Genomic DNA, 27,775 nt, shown 5'->3' with positions numbered 1-27,775 from the left:
TGAGGTCCCTTGCAACTCCACATTTCTGTGTGAAGATTGTGTGAAGTGACGCTAGGTCCTCTGCGCCGTGGTCAGTATCCCCCATAGGTACTCAGCAAGGTAAATGATTATGGGGCTGGGAGAAGTGGTCGGGCAGAAGGAAGGAGAGCAGGGCATGCTGAGGAGACAGTGCTCTCATGTATGCAGTACTGTCGGTTGATAAGATATAATGCAACAGGACATGAGTCGACTTGGCTTCCTGTCTAAGTTCTTGAAGATAAGGAGGTTGCAAAGCTCAGAATCCTCAGAACTCGACCTGCCCTGACAGCGTCTGAGCCACCATGGGAACCCGAGGTGACATGTATCCATTGGGTGAGTGGAACAAAGTCCATGGGCTGAACTCGGGTGGGGCTAGGAGAGTCCAGAGGGGCCCACGGGTCTGTCTGCAGTGGGGCTGGAAGGTGACTGTTCCAGCTCGTGAGGACATAGTCGCCCTAGCTCTCATCTAGCTAGAAATAGAAGTGTTGCCATGGGGGCAGGAGGGGCTGGCCGGCCTGAGTGCGTACCTGTGGTCTTGGATGGGATCGTAGTCGGGGCAGGGAGCCTCTCCTGTTGCTTGCCCAAGCGTGGCCACGCTTCCATTTTTGGCATGCCAACTAGGTCAGAGGAAGCCCGGGTATATCTCCTTGAGCTCGAATTTACACCTAAGTGTAACGTGCAATTTCCTCCGCTCCCTCCAATGCTCATGTTACACCAACTGAGACTCCATTCAGATTCACTGAAACACCCTTAGATTTACCTGGCCAGATTCCTGGGGCTGGCTGAGATGGACTCATCTGAGATGGGCTCACTATGAGACCAGAGCGTGGAGGGGTCCCAGATGGCTTTCCACCACTTTCACAGGTACTGAATCCCAGGGGATAACTGCGGATCAGTCTGGTCCCTGGAAGCAGAGCAGCCCAAAGCCTTCCCTGATTCATCCTCAACTCTCTGTAGTCCCAAGGAACCATTCCAGCAGCTGGCAATAGCCAGAGGGTAGGACTACATTGGCCATACCGCTCACCTCTGGGAATGCCCACTGTGCCCGGGGGTTGTAACACAGAGTCATTACACAAGGGGAATTTCCAGGTAGCTGGTTGAACCAGCTTTCTGTCGTGGCACAGAGCTGGGGTTCTGAAATATTACTAGAGGAATAATAGTTCTTAATGAAAGAATTGACTTCATTGGATTTACACCAGAATCACAGTGGGGTAAATAAGCAAAGTTTGGTCCATAGACCTGCGCCAGGAGACACCATCTCTCTCTCTCTCTCTCTCTCGCTCTTTCTCTGTTGCTTATTTCTGTGTATAACATTTTTAAAACACTTATTTTTTTATTTCTCTCAAGTATTTCTCCTCATCATCCTGTTCCCCTCTCTACCACCAGGGAGCACTCAAGTGTCATTCGTTAAGTTCCAGGCTGGCAGAACATAAGGCTGTATGCGTTACCTAGGGAGGTGGTGGAATCTCCTTCCTTAGAAGTTTTTAAGGTCAGGCTTGACAAAGCCCTGGCTGGGATGATTTAATTGGGGATTGGTCCTGCTTTGAGCAGGGGGTTGGACTAGATGACCTCCTGAGGTCCCTTCCAACCCTGATATTCTATGATTCTATGTGCCGCGTTTGTGCCCATCATGAGAGTCCCACACAGAATGTGTCTCTGCCATGAAGCTGACACAGGCTTGGCAGCTCTCAAAGACGTTATCAGCCCTGTAAGGTGGGGTGGGGTCATTGGATCTGGGTCCTTAGGACTAGCTGAATTGTTTAGGTGGTGGTTAAATCTATTTCTGAAGTGTTCACCCATATATGCCAGGCTAATATATCACATGATCAATAGGTATGATTCACATTACATATATTAATATGGATAGTATGTGCTTAATGCATATAACATTCTCTTCTATATACACTTCCAGCAGTTACATGGCCTGGAATGGTGGCCTGTGTCTTTCTACAGTCTTGTTCACCTTTGCTAAGTATCCCATGATATCTCGCATTAGCCAGGAAACCTGTCAGGATCAGCACATATGTAGTAACAGGCAGGGAGTTACTCTCATGGGCATGTCCCAAAAATAAGGACAATATATACGGGACAGGCCTAGGAGGTGCGTCACGCTCTTGGTACCTGGAATTCCCGAGTCCAGAACAAAGAGCCAAGGGGTACCGTATGGTACCAGAAAAACAAGGTAGAAAGATGGTAGGTTGAGACTAGCCTCAGAGGAGGCATACAGTACCTCTTTCCTTGTAAACAGGTTGAGTATAAAAGGGACAGCTTTAGGGGTGTGACTTTGGACACAAGCCTTTGTAAGGTGAATTCAACACTGGTGCAGGAGATGGGTTCCCGGAAACTGGAGTTGTATTGAACCTCTGTTCCGGTGATATGATATTACTAAGGCTATGTTTTAGTCACAGGTATTTTTAGTAAAAGTCATGGACAGGTCACGGGCAGCCTGTGGCCCATCCATGACTTATATATATACCCCCAACTAAAACTTGGGCCGGGGGTCTGTGGGTGCTCTTCGGTGGTGGCCTGGGGGCACCATGGGTGCTGGAGGGACGTGGCCCGGGGCGAACCAGGGGTCCGGGGGGGGCAGCCCGGGAGGCTGTTGTAGGTTCTGGTGGGGAGGGAGGGAGATGGTAGCACATGGTCCAGGACCCCTGCTGAGGCTGGGCAGAGGGAGGGTTGGCGGGGCTAGCCGGAGCTGTCCCTTCAGCTCCTAGGGGGAGGGAAGGCTGGGGGACTCCACATGCTGCCCGTCCCATGAGCACCGGCTCCACAGCTCCCGTTGGCTGGGAACTGCAGCCAATGGGAGCTGCGGGGTCAGTGCATGCAGACAGAGGCAGTGCACAGAGTCCCCTGGCCCCTCTGCCTAGGAGCTGCAGGGACATGCTGGCCGCTTCCGTGAAGTCCCTGCCCCAAGGTAAGCAGCGCCCTGCACACCAACCCCCTGCCCCAACCCTGAGCCCCCTCCCACACCCAAACTACTGCTGCTGCTCGGGAGTTGGGGGTGTGCGGTGGCCCAAGACTGCCCTAGCCACTGCAGAAATCATGAGTCATGGAGGTCACGGAAAGTTACAGAATCCGTGACTTCTGTGACCTCTGTGACAGTCACCCAGCCTCAGCTATTACAGACTTTTAAGAATAAAACAGACCTATATTGGTTATTTGGTCTCTTGGGCATACTGCATAATGAACCAAAGTGTGGATGAGGAATTGACCATACGGTTTACCAACAGAAGGGAAAACCCAGATGTGACGCTACGCCCCGCATTCTTCATAGGATATTGTTATGATATCCATATGGCATAACAGATGTGTTCTATGCAAGATGAGTCATGCAAGGTATCATTGGAAAGGTTATGATTTACTGCATATGATTACCCTATTTGTACGCATGTATCAATGCTGAATCTGAAGTTAGGGATATTGACTACGTAACAATTACAAGAGGGTTTACACCTGGGGAACATCCACCGGACAGTAGGCAATCAACCTTAATGGACCATTGAAGACGGACAATAGAACTTGGAAGATGTTAATCTCCCACCTTCCTGAGAAGCTTCCTGGGATGCTGCCTTGACCCTGCAGGGTCATGTGATCATGTCACTTGGTACTGGACTATAGTATTTTTCCACTAATAGGGGGTGGGGATCAAACTGGGAAACAAAGGATTCCCACCGCCTGTAAATCCTATTTAAGGCAGGGTAGTGAGTAAATGAGGCTTCATTCTTCACTGAATCCCTGCCCAGGATGTCTGCTGGAAAGAACTTAGGCCCTGCCTACACTGGCAAGTCTAACGAGAGGTGTAGAGCTTTCTGCGCCAGGGGTACAGCGCCACGGTGCCCGTGTAGACACTCTGGCCGATTACAGCCCTGCGATTGGCCTCCGGGAGGTGTCCCACAGTGCCTGTTCTCGCCTCTCTGGTCATCGGTTTGAACTCTACTGCCCTGGCCTCAGGTGACCAACCGTCATCCTCATCCCGTAAATTCCTTGGGAATTTTGAAAGTCCCCTTTCAAGTGGGGGGCGCTGGGCAGTGGGCAAGGGGGTGCTGGGAGGCAGGGCACCTAAAAGTTAAAAGTGGTGGGGTTCCCCTGCCACCCGTGGCAGTTAAGAGCTTCCCGGCAGCAGGGGTACCCTGCCGCTCCTGGCCGCCTCCAGGCAGCGGGGCCCCCGGAGCTCCAAGCCGGGGGGCGGGGAACACCGCTGAGACCCTACACCTAGGGGCGCCCTAAGTATAAATCCGGCCCTGACAATGGGGGCTCCTGGTCTTTGTTGCTATTACACAATATGAAAGACCCAGTTGCCCTGGCCCAAAGTCCAGTTCCCAACTGGAACCAGTTAAAAATATTAACAGGGATCCCAGCTGGGGCTGATTTCCCAGAGCACCAGGTGTCTGCATTTTTAACTCCACCATCGTCAGGGCACTGACTGGCCCTTGGCCCAGGATTGGCAGGACTGGGGCAGCTGGGGGGGCGGGTGCAGCTGAGTGGTGGTTATCATCTGCCCATGGTGCCTTAACCTGTCTCTTTGCCTTCCAGGGCTCTGCATCGCCCTGTGCCTGTGGGGCACCGTGGTCCAGAATAATGGCGTACAAGGTAAAGCCGACTCCTCCTGGCTAACCTTCCCGAGCGCTCCCGGCTGCCCGGGGTCTCTGGCCTCCACCCCCTCCGGTCTCTTCCCTTGTGGGAGGAGAGCAGAGTCAGGGGTCTGGTGAGCTAGGAGCAGCCCCTTGGCGTGGGCGTCTTCGGGTGGGATTATAGAGCACGGTGGGTACGTGCAGGGGATAGGAGAAGGGGCCCTGTGTAGCCCTCACCCTCCCAGCCCCGTGGCCAGCAGAGAATAGACACTGGAGCCCAGGGCTCCACACTGGGAGCTGGAGTGAGGGCAGATCCCCATTGTAGCCAAGGGCCATATTATTGACCAGCCCAAATCAAAGCCCCTGATGGCTCAGACTTTAGAAGTGCCATTTGTACGTGCCCCCCTCCCTGAAATCAGGCTGAATTGAAACCTGGGATCCATGTGCCCAGCTGGGAGTGGCGTTTGGGATCAGGACTCTGCGCCCCAAGCCCAGCTCTGCTGCAAATCCCAAAATGGGATTTGGGCAAATTCCCATTGACCCACTGGGGTTCCCCGGTGCTGCACCCACCCTGCTCCATCTGCTCCCATCCCAAGCCCTGCAGCTGGCTAAGCTGCATTGGGATCCTTCCCCTCACGCTGGCCAGAGGGACGGATCCCAGTGGAGCCCCCAAACACCGGGCAGCTAAAGGATCCAGGAGCGCCCCCCGTAGGCCGATCACAATCTGGGTCATGGGAGGCAGCTCAGGATCCAGACTAGCCTCGCACCTGATTCCGCTCTCAGTCAATCCAGAGGAGAGCCGGGCAGGAATTTCCCAAGGAGCCATTTTTTGCCAGAAAATGCCAATTTGGTGGGAGAAATGTTTGGTTTTACTCGGGGGGAAAAATTGCAGTGGGGGAAGAGATGAAATAATTTTCAAAACGAAAAATTCCCGTTTTCCGGTTCGAAGCGAGGTTTGGGTTTGAAATTGATGCTAATCAGAGTAACGACGACAGCAACAAAAAGGAAACAAATTGGGTGAGATTGAAAACGTTTCACTTGAACCGACGCCCGGCTCCGGCAGCTCTGCCTGTCTGTGCCGGGGGCACCCCCGGGGAGCCAAGGCCTCCTGTGCAGCTGAGGGCAGCTTGTTGCCAGGCGGTGGATGGCGTCGGAGCTGTTTGCCAGGCGCCCAGGGATGAAAATCAGCAAATGGGGCGTGTGAAAGGAGTCGATCCCACTGTGGGGGGGGGGCGGGGGGGCCGCTCTGCACTGGCTGACCCTGCCCAGCTGTTCCTGCCCCTGCAGGTACCACTGAGGACTGCAACAACCATGTGCTCTGCCCACCATATGCCAAGTGTGTGAACAACACCCACTGCACCTGCCTGGATGGGTACGGGCCAGGAAAGAATCACTTCTTCACCGACGTAACAGAGACCTGTGACGGTAACGGGGCTCCCACGTTGTCCTGGGGGGCTGGGACAGAGCAGGGCATTAAGGGCCGGAGCTGCCAACTCCATTGACTCCAGGGCCTGTGGAGGGTGCTCAGCCCGGCTGGGGAATGAGTGGGGGCAGGAGCGAGGATCCTGGGGATTGAACCAGGGGCCTCCAGAGTGAGCAGCAAGAGCTGCAGCAGCAGGAGCCAGGAGTCTTAGGCCCTGCAAATTGGGCACAGGGTGGGGGCCCCACGGATCCCTGCCCAGAGGAGCAGAATGGGGCAGCCCTGGCTACCCTCTCACCCACACCCCGCAGGGATCCAAGGAGGGAGGGGGCAGAGGAGAGGCAGCTTGTCATTCCCCAACCCCAAACAACAGGGAGCCTGGAGCCCCAGGGGGACGTCTCCCCACCCTCCCCTCACATGGGGGATCTGGGTGTTTGTGGGGCTGAACCCCGCCCCTCTGCCCCCGTACCTGGGACAGGAGGCTCAGGGGGCTGTTTACGACATTCCAGCAGCAGAAATGGGTAACTGAGAACCACGGCCTTAATCACTAACTGCTCAGGGCCCCGGTCTCCTGGGTCCCATTACCCAGCTTAGTGCAGGGGGCTCGGAGGTATGATACAGGGAACGTCTCCCTGCCAGGACTGTACAGAGCGTCCCCTCTTGCATTACAGATATTAACGAGTGTCTGGAGCCGAGCCCGGCAGACTGTGGAGGCAACACCTACTGCTACAACACGGCTGGATCTTACTTCTGCACCTGCGCCAATGGCTACGAGCCCCGCTCTGGGAAAGCCAACTTCACACACGCGAGTGAGAACACCTGCCAGGGTGAGCTCTCCCCTGGCCCCCACCTGCTGAGACCCCCCCGCACACACACAAATGCTCGTTCCAGGCCTGGTGCTGCACCGGGGCTGCTGCTGGCTTTGGCAGTGGCCCGAGGGTGTCAGCGAGGCTGTGAAGAGACGTGGCCCTCACCAGCTCCCGCAGAGCATGGGGCCGGGCTCACCCCTGTGCCCAGCACTTGGACAGGGAATAAACCCTCGGGGTTAGAAACAGACCCACGAGCAAACTCCACATGCTGCAGAGATGCCCTGGGGAGAGGACCCTGCTGGCCCCGGCACGCAGCATCTGAGCGGCTAGTGTCCCGCTGAGCCTGGGAAGTGGCCCCTGGAACAGCTCTGGGAATTGGGCTAAAGCGTTCTTGAATTCGCCCCTGGTCCCCTATTGCTTGAGCTTCTGCTGGGGGCAGGCAGCCATGCTCTCCTCTGGCCTCTAGGGGGTGCAGCTGCTAGTTCGAGGGACCCCAAGTTCCCTGCGTGGGCAGCGCTGTGAGGGGGCATGTGCTGTGACTGGCATTGCCAGCCCAGCCCCGGGCTTCCCTGAGACACCCTGGCTTCCAGCGGCATGGCTCGGGGACACACAGGCTGGCCAGCTCCGCACTCAGGGACACTCACGCTGGCCAGCTCCGCGTCGCTCCCCTAGGGCTGGGAGTTTGCCCAGGGCACAGACCGAGAGGTCTTTCTGGGCTCGCAGTCCAGTGGATTCGGAGACCCCTTTGCACTGGTGAAGCTGGTGCATGCACCAATGCAAGTCCCGGGGCAGGGGATACCCACATGCTGGTGTCCCACCGGGGGACGCTGGAACCTCCAGCTGCTAAATCGCTTTGTGCTGGTCCCTGCCTGTGCTCCCTGAGCCCCCGAGTCAGCAAACACATGCTTAGCTCCATCCCTGCACAGCTACGCACTTAATTCGGCTCCAGTGGGTCTTAAGTGCACGGCTGAGCTCGTGACGACAATCCCAGGCATTAAAAGAAAATCAGATTAGCTTAGAAAATCACGAGCTTTAGAAAGACTAGTGAGCAAGGGGGCGGCCTGTGGATTAAACTGAATTGAAAAAGGGGGAAATTCAAAGCAGATACAAGGAAATACTCCTCCTCCACCCGGGGCAGCATTAGCCTCTGGAACTCACTGCTACCGGGGCATGGAGGCTGTGAATGTCGGGTTTTAAAGAGGGATTGGTTGTTTCTATGGGGAACGGAGCTGTGCTAGTTAGAAACACAGCATCACATCCTCTCCCTGGCAGCCTGCAGCTTAACACAGGGTTATTCTTAGAATCCAGAACCCTAGCACACGCGGACCCCAAACGGAGAGAGACAAAGCAGGCTGCTCCTGAAGGCAAACAGGCACAACTAACCCCGCTGTGCTCTAGGCTGGCTCTTTGGCAGACACACTGCTGGAAACCCCAGATCACCTGCTTGTCACCCGAGCCCCCGAGCATGCAAGAAGCTCCGGGAAAGCCCCTTTCAGATGTAAAGTGAGAGCTTGTGATGCTAACACAGTTTTCAATACACCAGATTCTCAAGTGGCCGTTCCGCTGCCGGAGCAGCCCAGTGCGGCCGGAGCGCAGCTGGGAATCAGGCCTGTGATTGTTAAGCTCCCAGGGGCCCGGTCGCCTGGGTCCTGTCACCCAGCTCGGTGCAGAGGGTTGGGGGGGGGGGGGTGATACGGGGAACGTCTCCCTGCCAGGACCGTACAGAGCGTCCCCTCTTGTGCTGCAGATATTGACGAGTGTCGGGGCCCGAGCCCGGCAGACTGCGGACCCCACGCAAACTGCACCAACGTGCTTGGGAATTACTCCTGCAGCTGCACCGATGGCTACGAGCCCAGCTCTGGGAAAGCCAACTTCACGCACACGAGGGAGAACACCTGCCAAGGTGAGCTCTCCCCTGGCCCCCAGCTGCTGAGACCCCCCCCCCCCCCCCCCCCCGCACACACAAATGCTCGTTCCAGGCCTGGCACCGCATCGGGGCTGATGCTGGCTTTGGCAGTGGCCCGAGGCCGTCCGCGAGGCTGTGATGACACGTGACCCTCGCCTGCTCCTGCAGAGCATGGGGCCGGGCTCACCCCTGTGCCCGGTGCTTGGATGGGGAATAAACAGAGCCACAGAGCAAACTCCTTGTGCTGCGGTGATGTGCTGGGGAGAGGGGAGGGGACCCCCGCTGGCCCCCGCACGCAGCATCTGGGCTGCTAGTGTCCCCCTGAGCTGGGAAGGGGCCTCGTGTAATGTGCTCTGCCTCCTATGGGCCCTGGTGAAGAGAGAATAGCCACAGCCCAGTGTGCCCCACGCGCCCGATCCTCCCGCATGGGTCCTGCGGGGCAGAGAATCACCACAGCACAATGTGCCCCAGCCACGCCCCCGATCCTCCCCAATGGGTCCTGGGGGGCAGGGAATAGCCACAGCCCAGTGTGCCCCACGCGCCTGATCCTCCCGCATGGGTCCTGTGGGGCAGAGAATCGCCACAGCACAATGTGCCCCAGCCACGCCCCCGATCCTCCCCCATGGGTCCTGGGGGGCAGAGAATAGCCACAGCCCAATGTGCCCCAGCCACACCCCCGATCCTCCCCCATGGGTCCTGGGGGACAGGCAATAGCTGCAGTGCTGGGCACCCCGGCCTCGGCCCCTACATCAGGGGCTAGGAGCAAGGTGGGTGCAGGACCCCCACAGCAGCTCCACACCAGCTAGGGTGGCCCCTTTTGCAGGGTGGGGGCTTCTCGAGTGGCCATTCCGCTGCCAGAGCAGCCCAGTGCCGCCGGAGCATAGCTGGGAATCAGGCCTGTGATTGTTAAGCTCCCAGGGGCCCGGTCGCCTGGGTCCCGTCACCCAGCTCAGTGCGGAGGGTTGGGGGGGGGGGTGATACGGGGAACGTCTCCCTGCCAGGACCCTACAGAGCGTCCCCTCTTGTGCTGCAGATATTGACGAGTGTCGGGGCCCGAGCCCGGCAGACTGCGGACCCCACGCAAACTGCACCAACGTGCCTGGGAGTTACTCCTGCAGCTGCACCGATGGCTACGAGCCCAGCTCTGGGAAAGCCAGCTTCACACACGCGAGGGAGAACACCTGCCAGGGTGAGCTCTCCCCTGGTCCCCACAGCACCCTGCTCAGTCCCCCTGCACCCTCCCACACACACCCCTGCGCTCATTCCAGGCCTGGTGCTGCACCAGACGCTGCTGCTGGCTGCTGCAAAGGCACCCGATCCACTCACCGGGGCTGTGATCAGCCATGACCCTCAACTCCTGGGGGCCAGGATCTCCCCTGCCTCGGTCTTTGGATTGGGAATAAACCCCTAGGTTTGCGGGGAGGCGCCGGGGAGACTGGTGGGGACCCTCGCTGTCCCCAGCACAGAGAATCCAGGCTCCTGGAGCCCCCTGAGCCTGGGAAGGGCCCTCGTGTATGGTGCACACACAGCCCAGTGCTCTCTGCCTCTATGGGCCCTGGGGAGCAGGGAATAGCCCCAGCCCAGGGCACCCCGGCCACACCCCCAATCTGCCCCCTCCCTCACGGCTGGGAGCAGAGCCTTTTCCAGCTCCACACTGACAGGGAGCCCCCTGGATGGGAGGGTGTTTCCTAAGGGGGCCATTATGCCCACTTAGGCAACAAGGGCGTCCTGACCGGAGAAGGGGGCAGGGGGTTCCAAGCCCTCGTTTGCGACATTCAGCCGGTAGTTAGAGCTTGTACCAAGTCCCAGCCGGCCATTCCCATGGGAACTGCCCTTTACACCCCCGTTTGGGGGGCACAGAGCCCCGGGCCCATAGAACTGGGAGAACTCAGGAGCCCATTCGTTCAAACGCTTCCCCTGGCAGAGACCTCGCCCAGCCATTCCTGCGCCCAGCCCCAGCCCGCAGGGGATAACCCCAGCCAGTGTCCTGGGGCGGGTCGAGGCACAAGAAGAAGTCAGTGCCGCAGTTATCTCAGCCAGCGTCCCGGGGATTGTCCGGGGATAGCTGGTATCGGGAGCCGTGGGGAAAATCCCTAGGGCTTGCCCCCGGGGGGAATCGATCGCGATCGCTGTTCTCTTTGGAAGTGCACTGATTATTCCAGACCAGAGTGTCCGGATGGGGAGCTATTCCACAGGAGCTGTTACCGTCAATTTCCCCGTGTACTGAAGCCCCTGGAGACACCCAGTCTCAGCTCCCTGCAACTCGGAGCGAGTTTGGAAGCCTCAGGACACCCGTGTGCCTGAGGGAGGGGAGAGCTCTGGCCACCCCACCAAGAACCCAGCGCACGGCGCCGTCTTCAGCAGACAGAGCGTTGGAGCAGGGGGAAAGCGCGTTGGAGCAGCGGCTGTGGCTGGATGTGTGTACAGCACCTGGCACCATGGTGCCCCGGCTGCGGCGCTACCCGCTATAAACATCCCGATCGAACCCGGACGGGCGGGATAAGGATGCCGGAAGCTCCGTTCCCATCCCGCGTGGACTCTTGGAAGCCTTCGGGAGCGGAACCCGATCCTACGTTGTTCCCGGAGTAAAGCAGGGCTCTGGAAACACGGCGCCGCCGTGGTGCGTTCAGGAGAACCCGCGAGCGGTCGCAGGGTCGAGGAGGCAGAACTGGGCAGGACGCAGCCGGTCGGTTCTCCCAGGGTTCAGTCTGCCCCGGGAGCAGCTCAGCCTCTGAAGAGGCGAAACGGAGGCGCCGGCCAGGCTGAGACATAAGTAATGCTGGTACTTGCACAGTACAGACGGGATCAGAGCTGAGGCCCGTCTAGCCTGGTATCCCGGCTCCCAGGGGCCAAAGCCAGATGCTGCCGAGGACAGTGGAAGAGCCCAGCAGTGGCAGCCGGGGGATAGTCTGCCCTCACTTCCTGGTCTCCAATACTCAGGTGGGCTGAAGCCCACAGCAGGAGGTTCTCTCTCTTCCCAAACATTTGTGCCCTTTAACTCTGATCACTCCGGCTGTTATCATCCGTATGAATGTCCAGTCGCTCCTTGAATCGTTCTCAAGTCTTGGCCGCAGTGACTCCTGTGGTGAGGAGTTCCACAGGCTAATCGCACATGGCGCGAAACAGCCTTTCCTTGGCTCAGTTTCAAATTTCCCCTCTTCTAACTTCCCTGACTGGCCCCTGCTCTCGTGTTATGAGATGGGGAGAACAGAAGCTCCCCATCTCCCTTCTCTATACACGACTGACAGGGATAGACTCTTAGCAAGTCCCTGCTTACGTTCACTCTAAACTGGCAGTCCATCTTTTCAATCTCTCTCTTTAGAGGGCTTTTCCAGGCCCCTGATCATTCTCATTGTCTGTCCCTGAACCCCCTCTGGTTCTGCACTGTCCTTTGTGCAAAGGGGTGCCCAGGGCAGCTCATGGGTTGCAGAGGGGGTCACCCCATTGACTGATAAAGGCATTAGACTAGCCCCCATATTGTTCTCTATCCCCTTCCTCCAAAGCAGATCCCCATTTGTCCCTTCCAGGGGCGGACAGCTCATTCAGGCATTGCCATCTGCACTGATATTGCGGCACTGGGCATCGCCAGATCCGCTTGATAGCTTTAGCAAGCAGCAGGCATGTGTCCTGGCGGGGCTGCTTTTCCCTTCCCAGCTGGAGCGGCTCATTCCGGACAATAGCCAACTTGCTCCCGTTCGCTGACCCAGTAACTGAACTCCTGGCTCTAACCAGCCCCGTCTCCCCAGAGCACGGTGCATTTCGGACGCCTGGATTATCCCCCAGCAGCCAAGGTACAGGAGCGCTTTCTCTCTCCTTGCAGACATTGACGAGTGCCAGCGAAACGCCACAGTCTGTGAGCCCCATGGGAACTGCATCAACATGCCAGGGAGTTACAGGTGTAAATGCAGTTGGGGATTTGGGAAGAATCAGAGGGATACCTCTAAGATCTGCACAGGTAGAACGGGAGCTGGAAACAGTCATGGCAAAGGCATGAAGTTTCTGGCTTTTCTGCAGTGTTGCTAACGCGTGGTGTTGCCCTAAAGCCCCACCTCCTGGAGTCATGTGATTCCGTTTTTGGCTAAAATCAAAATTAGGGCATGGCCCACATGGGGGACGAAAACCTGCCAAACGTTACGCTGGGGTGACTGACAGCTCCCAAACCAGAGTCAAACAAAACAAAGCCAAAATGGATTTTTTCTTAAAAAAAAAATCTCGTGATTTTTTAAACCAATCTCGTGACTTTTTACAGCCTGGCTCAGGGTTTGGGGCTTTTCTTGATTGCTTGGCATTGGCGATGCTGTTAATGCATGGCCACTGAGCTTACCCAGGACCTCTGAAACTAACCCGCACGCATGGAGGGTGAAACTAACCAGGTTACCCTGAGGTCTCGCTTTTTCTCTGCGCCACACCTGGGCAAAGTGTCTGTTCTGACTCCCAGCCTGTCTTACAATTGGAAACTGAGCCCAGGGACTGAAGGTCGCCATGTCTCTTGCCATGCTGCTTAATTCCACCGAGGCTCGAGCGGAAGGCATTGGGGACATCATTAGAAGCTGCAACATCCCCCCAAACCTGCAGCTGCAATCAGAGCCCAAGATGCCCTTTCATAGCAGAACTTTGAAGAGGGGAAGGTCAGGTCTTTGCAAAGCAAACTGGGCTGAGACGGAGCCGAGGACTCTATGTTGGACAACCTTCAATAGAGCTTGGGCTCAGAAAGCCCATTAATTTCTGGAACCCCATTAACCTAACCCTCAGCAGCTGCTAAGGCTGGGGAAGGAGCTGGCATCACCAAGGAACCAGCTTGAGTCATTAGCAGGAATCAAACCCAGGACTTGTCTGTTGAAAGCACACAGCGCAGCTGCTGGAGCTAAGGGAGTAACTCCATTAGCTAGTCGTTGTAGCAGGTTGTTATCTACCGTGATAGAGCTCTGTCCTTGCCTCCGTGGGTCCCACATTTCCTGGTGGATTTCACTAGCCTCAGAGGCTCACCGTGACCCTCCACGTAACCCTTCTCTCTCTAGAGACAAGGGTCACAGTCTACTGAGCCATTTTCATCATAAGCCAGCAAGGGAGGTGAGGAGAAGTTATCCTTCCTTGCACGGTCTCTGTTGTCTCCCAGTCTCAGTGATTAATCAGGGGGCAAAGGTGTGGGGGGGGAGACCGGGCCCACCCTCTACTCCAGGCTCCAGCCCAGGGACCCTAATAGTATCAGCTATGGTAGCTGACCTTTTACAAACATGACACGTACAATTCCCTGGGCTACTTCCCAACAGCAGCCCTCACTTCCTCAAGCTCCACTTCACCCTTACCTCCGGGCCTCCTTCCTTGTGCCTGATATGGTGTGTACTACTCAGCCTTTCCAACAGCACAACTTTCTCCCACAGCTCCTGACATGCACCCCCACCTGACTAACTGGGAGGCTTTTAACTAGTTTCAGCCAGCCCCTGATTGGCTTCAGGTGTCCCAATCAACCTAGCATTCTCCCTGCCTTCTGGAAAGTTCTTAATTGGACCCAGGTGTCTTAATTGACCTGGAGCAGCTGCCATTTCACTATCCTGGTACCAGATATTTGTTTAGCCTGGAGCTAACATATCTATCTCCCACTACTTTTCTATAGCCATCTGGCCTTGCCCCCTCACACTACTTATGCGAACCAGCCACTAGAGCAGGACAAACTTGCTCTCTCCTTGTTCCAGGGCTCAGCGGCCGTCACTAGAGGCTGGCACATACAAGCCCCCTCACAGACATGGCGTAGGCCTGTTGCCTTCCAAGAGGTTTAACAATGGAGCAAAAGTTGAGTTTCCTGCCAAAGGAACAAGGGATTTTTTCCAGCCCTGATGCACTCCCAGCCGTGAGCCAGGAGACACACAGCTCCTCTCGGGGGGAGGAGGAGTGGCGGGCAGAGGGTAAAATCTGCATGGCAAGGCAGGGGAGACACATTCTTGGCCTTCTATGGAGGAAACAAGCTGAAAGAGACAGATCTAGTGGGTAGGGTATGAGACTGGGACTCGGGAGACTTGGGTTCTAGTTCCAGCTCTGTTACTGCTAGGTGTCCTTGGGCAATTCTGTGCCTCAGTTTTCTCTCCCACTTCTTGTCTATTTAGACTAGAAGCTCTTTATGGCAGTGTGTGTGAAGCACTCTGGGTGCTGCCTTTCTGCAAATAACGACCCAGGGGAAGAGGCATAGCGGGAAATAGCAAAATGCTGTCACGGGAAAGAGAGAGAAGGGGAGTCTGGCAAAGGTTGGACCCCCCGGTCTGGGGGTGAGGGAGGGGTTGCGCCGCAGGGATTGGGGCCCTGCAAATAGCAGGGAAGAAAGGAGAATAGAAGGGGGGGGTTAGATGGAGTGGACAGACTGACCGACAGACCTCGCCCCCTGCAATCGGTGGGGGGGTGCCTCCGTGGTCATTCGCCCCCAGCGCGCCCCCAGCCGTGCTGTGTATGACACCCCCCGCTTTCCCCTCTCAGACATCGACGAGTGCCGCAAGACCCCAGATATCTGCGGCCCCAACGCCACGTGTATCAACACTAATGGGAGCTACCGGTGTGAGTGCCGGGCCGGCTACGTCCCCTCCAACAGGAACACGACCCTGTGCCAAGGTGGGTCCTGCCGCTGGCGACATGGAGGGGGCACCTCGGGGGGCTGGGCAGGGCCTGGGGTTACACAGGCTGAGATCTTGCCCGAGGGGTCAGCAAGCTGGGAACCGGTCTGGGATGGGGCACCAGCCCCCCTGCTCCCCACCGACAGGGTCCCTCTGGGTCTCAGCCCTAGCAGGGGAGGGCTCAGCCTCCAGGCCCTCACCTCCCCCCAGCCCAGCCTGTCCGTCCACTGGGGTCTTTCCGGTTGTCTCAGAGCCACAGCCACCAGCATGGCCATGTCTGGCTCTGGGCGCGGAGCAGGGGCCTGGCCGGGGAGGGGGTGAGCAGGGCTGCCAGGGGCCGGGTGTCTCTTCCCTAGGGTTGCCAACTGTCTAATCACACAAACCCAAACTCCCTTCCCCGCCCCTTCTCCGAGGCCCCGCCCCACTCACTCCATCCCTCTCGCTCCCTCGCTCGCTCTCTCCCACCCTCACTCACTTTCACCGGGCTGGGACAGGGGGTTGGGGTGCGAGAGGGGGTGCAGGCTCTGGGCTGAGCCTGGGGAAGGGGGCTGGGGTGCAGGTGCGGGTGTGGGGTGCAGGCTCTGGGAGGGGATGTGGGCTCCAGGGGGCGGGGGGCTCAGGGCTGGGGCAGAGGGCTGGGGTTGCAGGTGGGGGTGAGGGGTGCAAGGTCTGGGAGGAGGTGTTGGCTCCGGGAGGGGGCAGAGGGCTGGGGCAGGGGGCGGGGGTGCCGGAGGGGGTGCGGGATGCAGACCTGGGAGGGAGTTTGGGTGCGGGAGGGGGCTCAGGTGGCGCTTACCTCGGGCGGCTCCGAGGCAGCAGTGCAGCGGGGCTAAGGCATGGGTGAAGGTGGGTTCTCCCCAGCGGGCAGAGGCGTCTGTACCCAGCAGGTCTCTCTGCAGAGTCGATGGAAACACGTCAAGAAGTCCCAGAGACAGGAGCAGGAGGGACAGCCAAAGCAGAGTGTAAATGGAACGTAGAGAGAGACATTGTGAGACGGGGACGAAGGGAGGGAGCTGCATGTTAAACTATTGGCAGTGCGGGACTGGCATGTGGACAGAGAGCAGCCATCGGGGCTGGGAAGAGAAGGGGATTTTCCCCCAGGCAGGAGTGAGTTGACATGAAAATCTGATATGAAAGCTCTAACGTCTGCTCCTCTCTACCCAGAACTCCAAGTCCCCAGCATGAACTCCAGTGCTGAGTTCGAGGGAATCAAAGAGACATGCAGGAATTTCTCTCTGCAGGTACATTTCAACCCATCATTCATTTGTTGGGGATTTTGCCCTGTGTTTTGTACCACCAATATGGAAACTCCCAGACAAAACCCTTTGCTCTTGGTATTACGGTGACCCCTGTAAACCCCATCCAAGATCAGGGCAATGCTGTGTTTGTTCCTTTCATCGCTGGGACTCGATCCTCCTCATCCCACTAGCAGAGCGGAAGAATTACTGCTCGTGTCTTGCTTACAACGCTCCTGCTAATACATCCCAGAATCAGGTTCGCTTTTTTTGCAACAGCGTTACCCTGTTGACTCATATTTAGCTTCTGATCCATTATGACCTCCAGATCCCTTTCCGCAGTACTCCTTCCTAAGCAGTCATTTCCCATTTTGTATGTATGCAACTGATTGTTCCTTCCTAAATGGAATACTTTGCATTTGTCCTTCTAGAATTTCATCCTATTTACTTCAGACCATTTCTCCAGTTTGTCCAGATCATTTTGAATTTTAATCCTATCCTCCAAAGCACTTGTAGCCCTCCCAGCGTGGTAATATCCACAGACTTTATAAGTGTACTCTGTATGCCATTATCTAAATCATCGATGAAGATATTGAACAGAACCGGACCCAGAACTGATCCCACTCAATATGCCCTTCCAGCTTGACTGTGAACCACTGATAACTCCTCTTTGGGAACAGGTTTCAGAGTAGCAGCCGTGTTAGTCTGTATCCGCAAAAAGAAAGGGAGGACTTGTGGCACCTTAGTGATGAACAAATTTATTTGAGCATAAGCTTTCGTGAGCTATAGCTCACTTCATCGGATGAAGTGAGCTGTAACTCCCAAAAGCTTATGCTCAGATAAATTTGTTCATCTCTAAGGTGCCACAATTTCTCCTGTTCTTTTCTCTGGGAACAGTTTTCCAACTAGTTATGCATCTACCTTAGAGTGACTCCATATAGGTTGTCTTTCCCTAGTTTGTTTATGAGGTCCCGTGAGACAGTGTCAAAAGCCTTACTAAAGTCAAGATATACCATGTCTACCACTTCCCCCCTATCCACAAGGCTTGTTACCCTGCCAAAAAAAGCTATCAGGTTGATTTGACAAGATTTGTTCTTGACAAATCCATGTTGACTGTTACTTATCACCTTATTATCTTCTAGGGGTTTGCAAATTGATATCGGACCTTTTAAAACTTCTGTAGCTTTCCTAGTGGCTGGTCCCCAGACTTACACACCCATTGTCTTCCTGCAGAGAGCACTGAATCTACAGACCATATACTCGGATTTCTTCTACTGATTTTCATGCCGTTTCTTTCCAATATGCGCCTCCATGTCTCTCTGCATCATCTTTCACTTCCTCTTTCCTCTCCCACACGAGCACTACATCACCTGCAATTGGCACGTCCCAGGAGACGACTCTCTGGCTGCTTTCTGTCAATGCATCCAGCACCGACGTGAACAAAAAGGAGCTTAGTCCCAAGTCTTGATGTATTCCAGCTGTTACTAGAAATTGTTCCCTTTCTCCACATGAACCTCTTACTGTAGCAACAGCACCATCGTATATGTCCTGGACACGTCTGATATAAAAGCTTTATTCACTCAATGAGGGGTGTCAGGATCAGACCCCTGCATAAGGCAAACACCAACGTCGGTCGCCTTTCAGCCCCTGGAGAGCTCACCCCTGCCCTGGGTCTCTCTGCAGGTAAAGCGGAGCAGCGGAAACAGCAGTTGTTGCAATTTCTTTAATTCGACCTTAGAGATTCTGACGTCCACGTGTGGAGACGGGAGTGCGACGTTATCACTGGAGGTGAGAGGCTCCGTCCCTTGAATGTGCTCTGCGGGCTAGTGCCCCTGAGTGTGCCCCAGAGCCCTGCGAGCTGCTGTGCCGGGTTAGGAGTCTCACTGGGGGGCGGGGAGACATGTAGATCCTCTTCAGAAAAGACCTGTGCCCTCCACTGCTGTGGGGCGGGGGGTGCACCCTCTAGTGGTGTTTGTCTGTGTCTGCGTGCACATGCCCTCCAGGGGGGTGAGAGCACGTTTGTGTTTGTCCACCCACATGCGCCCTCTAGTGTTCAGACCTGTTGTTGTTGATCAGAGGTGCTATACTGCTAACGCTTAATGGGGATCCTCCTTCAGCTCATCTGTCATGACCTGAGTTTTTCAGGCAGCAGGATCTGGGCTCTATCCCTGCCCTGCCAGACATTTCTGAGCAGCTGCTGGATGCAGCACAGAGACAGCCTAGGAAGCCATCGGCTTGTGACAATGTTGTTCCCTGGCATCTGTAATGGAGGGATGGGGGAGCAGGAGCGAAGAAGGAACGACAAAGGGTTCTAGCCCCAGTTGGCTTCAGGTCCCAGTGGGGCCCCAAGTCAGCCTCAGTGAACCCCCTTTGTAAAGGGCTCCCCTTCTGAGAGTACTGCAGCCCCCGAAACTGGGAGAGGCTGTGATGCCCGATGTCCCTTGGGAATACATAAATACCCCGGACTCCTCACTCCCAGGGCTTTTCCTTTCCTGTCCCCAGGACGCGACTCGCTCTTTCAACTCCCTCCTGAACAGCACCTCCCTCTGGGAGGTCAGAGACAAGCAGGAGGTGGGGTGGGCCGTGACGGTCCTGCTGCAGAGCGTGGAACTGGCCGCACTGGCCGCTACGCTCCAGTCCCCGGAGAGGACAACACAGAACGTGACGACAGAGTCTCTGGGTGAGGGGGGACGTGTGGCTCTCAGCGCCACCTGCTGGCTGCTGAGAGACACGGGGTTGTACACTGTGCCCCAAATCCACTGGAAGTTAGCGCCTGTATACCGCTGTGGATGTGAGCCTGAGGTCAGTACAGACAGAGAACAGCACTTCCCCTGCACCAGGAAATAGAACCCAGCCCCCCCAGTAACAGCAATGCCCGAGAAGGGTTGAAATGTAATATTTGGCATTCCACCACGAGGGGCCGCCACGCTGAGCCAGGCACCTGCCTCCACCCCCACTACTCCCCCGGGAGACACAGCCAGAATGGGGGGAGGGGATATGGGGGGGTGATCAATGGAACTCACGGGGGGGGCTCCAAACTTCCCCCTCCCACAGTGCGGAAGAGCCCTGAAGCCCCCCAGCTCCAAGTGGAGGGGGAGGGGGGAGGGTCTGGCCGAGAATGGACAGATTCCCAGTGAAGGGGTTTCACAGCGAGGGGCTCTGTCATTCCTCACCCCCACCCCCCACAGCTATCCAGACGCGGCTCGTCACTGGGGACTGCAGCCGGGACAGCGAGGTCTTCACGCTGAGAGCTCACAACGACACGATGGGAGTGCACTGTGATACAGTCACCGGGGCAGCCACACACGGTACCATCCTGGGGATGGCGACACCCACGGCCCAAACCACGGCACAGAGCAGTTCCCGGGCAATGAACCCCAGTCTGGGTTCCCCCGTTCCTCCCTCCCTCCCCATGGATCCCCAGGCCAGGCCCTGGCCTCTGTCTCCAGCCCTGGAGTTCTCCTTGCTGACTGACCAGTGGTTCTCAGGCTGTGGCCCATGGAGCTGACACCTTCCTTCCTGGCCGTCCCACAGCTTGAGCCCCAAGCAGTGAGCAGTTGGGGGCACAGAGGGGAGACAGCTCATGAGAGGGGCTCTGGTATGAAGTGGGCCCAGCGAATGGAAAGGGCAGGGATGCCCTAGTCTAGCTAGACTCCCAAATGGAGATATGGGGAACTAGGGTAATGTGTACCCCTACCCTCAGCAGCCATATTCAGGGCCCTGAATGATCCAGCACCAGGGGAACCTCATCCCTGGCCAGCCCCTCTCCTGCTCTCACTGAGAAAAACTATCTTCATCTCAGGTTTCAGAGTAACAGCCGTGTTAGTCTGTATTCGCAAAAAGAAAAGGAGTACTTGTGGCACCTTAAGTACTCCTTTTCTTATCTTCATCTCTGCATCCTGCAGCTAGATGTTTCCAGCCGGATGTGCTCCTGGAGGCCCCGAGGGAGGAGGTAGCACGGTCCAGTGGGTAAATCTTGAGTTGTGGCCAGGATCCTGGGTTCCATTCCCAGATCTGCCACAGACTCACTGTGAGCCCTGGGCACCTGGCCGGCTCATTCTTCGCCATAACGTCTCCAGCTCCCTAACGAGGGATCATCTCCTCTCCCAGCAGGTTTGGGGGCTGCTGCTTTTATTTCCTACTCCACCCTGGACTCCATCATCAGTGCGAGACATCTCAGCGAGGGAAATCTACCGGCTTGTGGGAAGCTGGAGAAGAGTCATCTCAACTCCAGGGTGGTGAGCGGGGCCGTCGGAGACGGGAGACCCATTAACCTCTCCAGACCCGCAAACTTCACCCTGCGCCACAGCCAGGTGCGTGGAGGAAGATCCCCTCGCTTTACTCCATATCTGGGCCTCTAGAGGGGCATATACAAGGCACAATCTCCTGTCCGGCATTTGGACTGTGCTGCCTTTCTGGCTCCCGATGGTCCTAAGAAGCAGAGGCCTCCTTAATCCGGACGCGATGGGGCTGTTTGACTAGAGAAGGAGAATAGGGGTCGCACCACGACACACGGCCGTGCAAAGTGCTCTAGGGTAACAGCTCCACTTAGCTCACCCCTGAGCCGGAATAACTGGCCAGCCGCTTTCTACAGATAGTGGAGTTCAGGAAATCAGCATGAAACACTGTGATGCGGTGATGCAGTGGTTAGGGTGCATATGTGTTTGTGTGCGCACCGCACTGCCCCCTGCTGGCTGCAGTTAGAAATCCTCGGCCAATGGCCACGTTTCGTTTAGTGCTAACGGCTGGCAAGGATTTATTTCCCGTTCGCTCCAACAGCAGGGCCTGTGCGTTTGGAGCAGCAGAATCTGTGCTCTCTCTCGGCTGTCACTGGTATGGCCCCAGTGGGTGCTGGGGCTGCGTGGGGAGAGCCGTGGAGCTGTAGGTGGCCTCGGGTTTGCTGTAGACATGTGATAACACAAACGATGTTCTGTGGTCCCGTGAGGACGAGGATGATTCTGTTGTGTTTCCAGGACAAAAATCAGGAGGAAGAGGCTCTCTGCGTCTACTGGAAAGTAGTGGCCGAGAGCGGCAGCTGGTCTCCGGACGGCTGCACCGCCGTGCACACGAACAGCACTCACACCACCTGCCGCTGTGACCATCTCTCCAGCTTCGCCGTCCTAATGGCTCCCACCACAGTGACGGTATCTCACCGTGAGACTCGGATCACAGGGCTGGAGCCTGAGCTCCGCGCTCAGCCATGGGCAAAGCTCTCCCTGGAGCGACTGGAGGCTTTGCTGGGGGAAAGGCTGAGTCGGAGCCCAGGGGGCTGGGCTGGGGTCACTGGTGAGTCTCCCTTTGCTGTGTTACAGGAGAGCGACCCACTGACCCTCGTCACCTACGTGGGACTGGCCCTCTCTCTGCTGTGCCTCCTCCTCGCCATCCTCACCTTCCTCCTTTGCCGCTCCATCCGCAACGTCAGCACCTGCCTCCACCTGCAGCTCTGCCTCTGCCTCTTCCTGGCCGACCTGCTCTTCCTCACCGCGGTGACCCGCACCGGCAGTCGGGTGCGGCCTGATTCCTCCACTCGCTGCAGAGCTGGGGTGTGTGGCTTTCAACCCCTTTATGCTCCTTGGATTCTGGGCTGTGCAGGACACAGGGGGGATTCCCAGGGGGGTGTTTCCACCCTGTTTTGTCCCTTCACACTGGGCACAGTGGTCTGAGTGTCCCCAGTCTCTGGAGTTCAGCCAGTTCTATCCGTATATCAGAGTGTCCCTTTGCCTCGATTCCTCTCCTACGTGACTTCCCATGGTCACCCAGGGACTCTGTGGCAGGGCTGGGAGCAGAACCTGGATCCCCTGAGCCCTGATCCCCTGCTCTAACCACTAATCTCTGCTCCCTTCCTGCACCAGCAATGTGCACCCGCAGGACCCTCCATAGACCAAGGAACCTGCCGTCTCTGGGTCACGGAGCACTGTAACTGAAGAACTGTGCTAACAAGAATCCCGGTGTAACCCCCCCCCGCGCAGGTCTTCCCCATACTCAGCATTTCCCTTCCCCACTGCAGTGTCGCTGGGCTCTCTGTCTTCCCCAGGTGGCGTGTGCTGTCATAGCTGGCTTCCTACACTACCTCTTCCTGGCCTGCTTCACCTGGATGTTCCTGGAGGGGCTGCACCTCTTCCTCACCGTCCGGAACCTGCAGGTCGTGAACTACACCAGCGCCAGCCGGTTCAAGAAGAGATTCACGTACCCGTTCGGCTACGGAGTCCCAGCCCTGGTGGTGGCTATTTCTGCAGCGGTGAATCCTGGAGGCTACAGAACTGCCAAATAGTACGTGCAGAGCCCATCCCGAAGGGGAGCTGGGATGTGGCTTCCATGCGGTTGTCCGGCTCACTCCAGGTCTGACTTGAACCGAGATTTCCCTGCTCACCCTGCCTGGCAGCTGACTGTCCCCCTGGGACCCTCCCCATCCCCAGGGACACTAGGCTGCCCCGAGTGCTGTAGTTGAGTTGCCCACCTGTCAGACATCTACACTCCTCGCCCCACTGATGATGCGGAAGAACAAGTCAGAAAGATCCCAGCTTGACTCCCAGGTCCCAGGCTGGGTTTGTGGGGCTGGTGGGTAGGAAACAAACACACCTTCTTACTGTGTGCAATCCCTGAGGGTCCCCTCTCTAAAGTGAGCGACTCCACTAAAACAGGGTGTGGCGTGTTCTCGACACCCCAATCTAGATCCTCATCTCGTGTTTTCAGGGTAGCTCCACTTCCTGAGGTAGATGGGGATGGTCATTAGCCTGCTGCCCGCAAGAGAGTCGGCCATGTCACAGGCAGGCCGAGATCCATCTCGCTTTTCAGAGCCAGCTGCCCTGTGACACCCCCTCTGTACCCCGGTGCTGAAAAAGGGTAGTAATCCCGTTAAAGTCACCTTCTTCTTCCTCCCTGCCTGCAGCTGCTGGCTCAGCCAGGACAGAGGCTTTCATTGGAGCTTCCTGGGTCCAGTCTGTGCCATAATCCTGGTGGGTACCTCACAGAACCACAGGGCCCCATTCTCCTCTCACCTCTGTGACCCCATTGATTTCAGTGAAGCAGGTAGTAGAATGTGGCCCATAAAACACAAGGAAAGACCCAGTTAGGTCCCGCCTGGCTCATCTGCTGTGGTTAGTCCCGGGATTAGTCCCTGAGCTGTATCCCCAGGCCTACAGCCTTTATTCGGGCACAGCTCCCATGGAAGTCAGTAGGAGTTTTGCCAAGTGAAGACAGCAAGAGTGTGATCTAGTCTAGTTAATGACCTAAGGAACGAGGAAAGGAGAGGGCTACACTCTGCAGTGGTTGTTGTAGGGGGGGAAACAAATGTCCCAACATATTCCCCCATAACCCCTGGGGAAGTTGCGGGGAGGGGAATTTGTTACAGCCTGAAAATGGCAGGAAGTATTCTCGAGGCAGGATCTGGAGTCTCTGAGCCAGATCCTGCTCTCAGTTACACCAGTGTAAACCCAAAATAACTCCTGACTCCACTGGAGAGGCTCCATATTGAACTCTGAGCAGCATCTGGCCTCTGAGATCCCATTGATCCATCTCAGCCCTGGCTGTGCTGTCAGCTCCACGCATGGGGAGGGACTGAGAGCTGCCAGGAGAGGGGATGATTCCCACAGGAGGGAATGAGCAGTCCCCATTTCTGCAATGTTAGGCTCGGTCCCCTGGGTTAGTTCTCTGCCTCAGCTGGGGTCACCAGCCCCAGATGGGATGTTTTACAGGAAATATTTCCCACTGTTCCCACAGATAAATATAACATTCTTTGCCCTTACCCTGTGGATCCTGAGAAACAGACTCTCCTCCCTCAATGCAGATGTGTCCACCATCAGAGACCACAGGTGAGAAGGCATCGAAACAATCCTGGAGGGTCAGATGTCTTGGTTTGGAGGGTCCTTGGCACTGGGAGGGAGGGAGGGATTGCAGGATGGGAACAGCATATCTAGGATCCATGGGAACAAATTCCCACAGTGTTTGCTTTGACAGTAACTCTGTTCCACATAGGAAAGCTGGGGCTGGTAGTTCCACCCGACTCTGTCCAGATCCTCCTGATGCAATTGCTCTCCATAGGGTTATTGTAACGGGATCTCTCCATCTGCCTTTATCCAGGTTACTGACCTTTAAAGCCATTGCCCAGCTCTTCATTCTGGGCTGCACATGGAGCCTTGGTCTCCTCCAAGTAGGACCAGCAGGCACGGTCATGGCGTATTTATTCACCATCGTCAGCAGCCTGCAGGGACCCTTCATCTTCCTGGTGCACTGTCTCCTCAATCGGCAGGTAACGCCCACGGCCCGTCAGCGCCCACCCAGCGCCTTCACCGGCCTCGCGGTGGCCATGTCTGATCTCCTCAGAGTTAGTTGCATAGTGCAGTGACCGTGTCCCTCACTCTCCAGGTGAGAGAGGAGTACAGGAGATGGATCAAGGGCTTCCGAACGTCCAGCACGAAATCTCAGACGTCCGATCTATCCATGTCTGCTGTCCCCACCACCAGCACCAAGACGGTAAGAGGTCCTCTGCTCTATTCCAATACCAGCCTGTGAAACAGTCATCTCTAGCTGGGTCTCATTCCTGCCGTAAAGGTGCTTTGCCCCCCGAATGACTCAGGATTGGTTATGAGCCAGCTGGGAAAGTCACTGGAAGTGTAAGTGAGTCGGTCACTATCGAGGAGTATCCTAGATGTCTTAGGCACCAGAACAGAATGCCCTGTCCTGGCCCCTCCGCATTTCCTTCCCGTGGCTCTCCTGAGAGCTCCAGGGGTCGCTCACTGTGGACGAGGCAGGCATTGGCTCTTGCAATGTAATGATCTGAATATATCAGATTGTCCCTGGGACTGAAACCTTATCAGTGCAGACGAACCATCCCCAATGAGCAGTCAGCACCGTGAAGAATTTCCCTTGGCTCCATTATCCCTGTGGGTCAGGATCCAGGGGCTTTGTGTGTCGCCTCCCAGAGACAACCCGCCAGTTTGCACATTCCACTCTCCGTGGCCTTGGAACCTATTGTCATTGTCCTGCTTTTCTTGCCAGGAGTAACCCTTCTGCCAGGTGGAGGCGGCAACAACCAGGGCCGGGTTCAATACCTAGCAGTTCCAATACAAAACAGAACCAGCTGGAGCCCCCTGTGATGTTGCACTCCGTACGCTTTATGGAAATATGCTTATGAATATGACATAACTGGAATATGCTTTACGCTAAATACCCCTTGTAGGGTGTATTTAGAAAGCTTGTAATCTACTAAGTGTGTTCATCCTATTTGTTTGCATGTTTTATTTCTATATCTGGAGTTAGGGGAATAAGATATAAACTTGTATCACTGATGAAAAACGTTAAGTGGAGGCCATTAAGGGTGCTCCAGAAACAATCAGTCGTAAATGGCCTTAGTTACTTGAAAGCCTTCCTGTGTACGTGTGGGCCAGCCCACGGGGAATGGAGACTAGGGGTCTTACAGTGACATGTGACCATGTCACCTGGTAATGGAATCCATCTTAAACCTGGTACTTTTCCATTTAGAAGGAGGGGTGGGGACCCAGACAGACAAAAGATTCCCGCCTTGTGCCAAAGCTATAAAGGGTGTGGAGCAGGACAACGGGGTGCCAGTCATGAGAAAACCACAACTTACCACCTGAGGTGTCTGCTGAATGGAACAAAGACTGTACCAGGGGAAAGGACTGGGCCCAGACTAGGAAGGATTCTAGTCTGTGAAAGAAGCTAATTGGAACATCTTTGAGGGTGAGATATTACCTGTAGTCAAAAACAACAAGGAGTTCGGTGGCACCTTAAAGACAAACAGATTTATTTGGCATAAGTTTTCTTGGGTAAAAAACCCACTTCTTCAGATGCAAGTGGGTGGGTGTTTTACCCTTGAAAGCTTATGCCCAAATAAATCTGTTAGCCTTTAAGGTTTTCACCAGACTCCTCGTTGTTTTTGTGGATACAGACTAACACAGCTCACGCTCTGATACTTGATACCTGTAATCAGTTTCTTAATGTCCTAGGCTTAGACTTGCGTATTTTGTTTTATTTTGCTTTGTGACTTACTTTGTTCTGGCTGTTATTACTTGAAACCACTTAAATCCTACTCTTTGTACTTAATAAAATCACTTTTGAATATTAATAAACCCAGAGTAAGTGATTAACACCTGGGGGAGCAAACAGCTGTACATATCTCTTTATCAGTGATACAGAGGGCGAACAATTTACAAATTTACCATGAGTAAACTTTATACAGAGTAAAACAGATGTATTTGAGGTTTGAATCCCATTGGGAGCTGGGTGTCTGGGTGCTGGAGACAGGTAACCTGCTGAGCTGTTATTAGTTAAAGTCTTCAGCTTTGGGGGCATGGCCCAGACCCTGAGTCTGTGTTGCAGCGGGCTAGAGTGTCTGGCTCAACAAGGCCGGTTTCTGGAGTCCCAAGCTGGCAGGGAAAACTGACTCAGAGGTAATTTCAGCACATCAGGTGACAGTCCCAAGGGGATCTCTGTGACCAAACCCATCACACCCCCACCCAGTAATCTGGGAAAACTTCAGACCACCCCAGGTGCCTCTAAGAGGCAATTACATCCCCTGTCACAAGCACTAAGTCTGTGTATAACAAAGGGAACTTTCAATAAAAAGGGGAAAGGAACCTGGCAGTAATATGGGAAACCCCACAACCAAAATTCAAAAGCTTGTGACCAAGGCAAAACTATTTTTAGTAAAAATCACAGACAGGTCGCGGGCAATAAACAACAATTCACAGAAGCCTGTGACCTGTCCTGACTTTCACTAAAACTATACTCCTAAAGAGGGAGTAGGTTTTATTGAAGCAGCCCCTGAGGAATATCCCTCCGTTTGTCTTTTATTTATGTAACCCTTCTGCCCGTCAGACTTGTCAGCAACAAGGGCCGGGTTCAGTATCTAGGGGTTCCGTTTCACTAACACAATGCAAAACTGGCTCAAGCCCCCATGCAGAGACCTGGGACAAATACATACCACCGCCCTGGGCGCCTCTAAGAGGCAATACTTCCCCTCTCGCTAGGACGGAGTCTGCGTGTAGCAAAAGCCTTTTAATAAAGGATGGAAACAATGCAGCGTTAGGTTGGGGAAACACCACAAACAGGATTCATAACACAAACCAAGAGCAAAAGACCCACCCCCAAGTAAGTTGGGCAATGTCCTTTTCCCCTCAGGGTCTTAAGTCCAGCAACCCAAAAGTCACCCAACTCACAGTTGCTGTCCTTGGTCAGTGCAGCCCCAGAGTTCAG

At 55.6% G+C, this 27,775-nt stretch overlaps 1 protein-coding gene across 1 annotated transcript; it reads left to right on the top strand.

The window, feature by feature from the left end:
* Positions 1–298: 298 nt before the first annotated feature.
* Positions 299–25,564, top strand: ADGRE3 (adhesion G protein-coupled receptor E3). Its single transcript, XM_073319227.1, has 20 exons — positions 299–351; positions 4,555–4,611; positions 5,880–6,017; positions 6,684–6,839; positions 9,761–9,916; positions 12,548–12,682; positions 15,193–15,324; positions 16,491–16,567; positions 18,245–18,349; positions 19,064–19,241; positions 19,750–19,869; positions 20,672–20,874; positions 21,535–21,705; positions 21,874–22,104; positions 22,596–22,831; positions 23,451–23,517; positions 24,281–24,372; positions 24,641–24,809; positions 24,926–25,033; positions 25,559–25,564. Exons 1-20 carry the CDS (start codon positions 321–323, stop codon positions 25,562–25,564), a joined length of 2,568 nt encoding a protein of 855 aa, XP_073175328.1. The 5' UTR covers positions 299–320.
* Positions 25,565–27,775: the final 2,211 nt, after the last annotated feature.

The sequence above is a fragment of the Lepidochelys kempii genome, chromosome 20, assembly GCF_965140285.1.
Source record: "Lepidochelys kempii isolate rLepKem1 chromosome 20, rLepKem1.hap1, whole genome shotgun sequence".
NCBI classification, from domain to species: Eukaryota; Metazoa; Chordata; order Testudines; family Cheloniidae; genus Lepidochelys; species Lepidochelys kempii.
The sequence above is the reverse complement of the archived record's forward strand: the minus strand, read 5'-3'. Positions and strand labels throughout refer to the sequence as shown.

Bases quoted from the DNA above. Each gene is read 5' to 3' on its own strand.
- ADGRE3 (XM_073319227.1), top strand. From the start codon at position 321: ATGGGAACCCGAGGTGACATGTATCCATTGG. The intron at 18,350-19,063 runs GTGAGAGGCTCC...TCCTGTCCCCAG, and splicing joins GTGCGACGTTATCACTGGAG to GACGCGACTCGCTCTTTCAA. The intron at 20,875-21,534 runs GTGCGTGGAGGA...TTGTGTTTCCAG, and splicing joins TCACCCTGCGCCACAGCCAG to GACAAAAATCAGGAGGAAGA.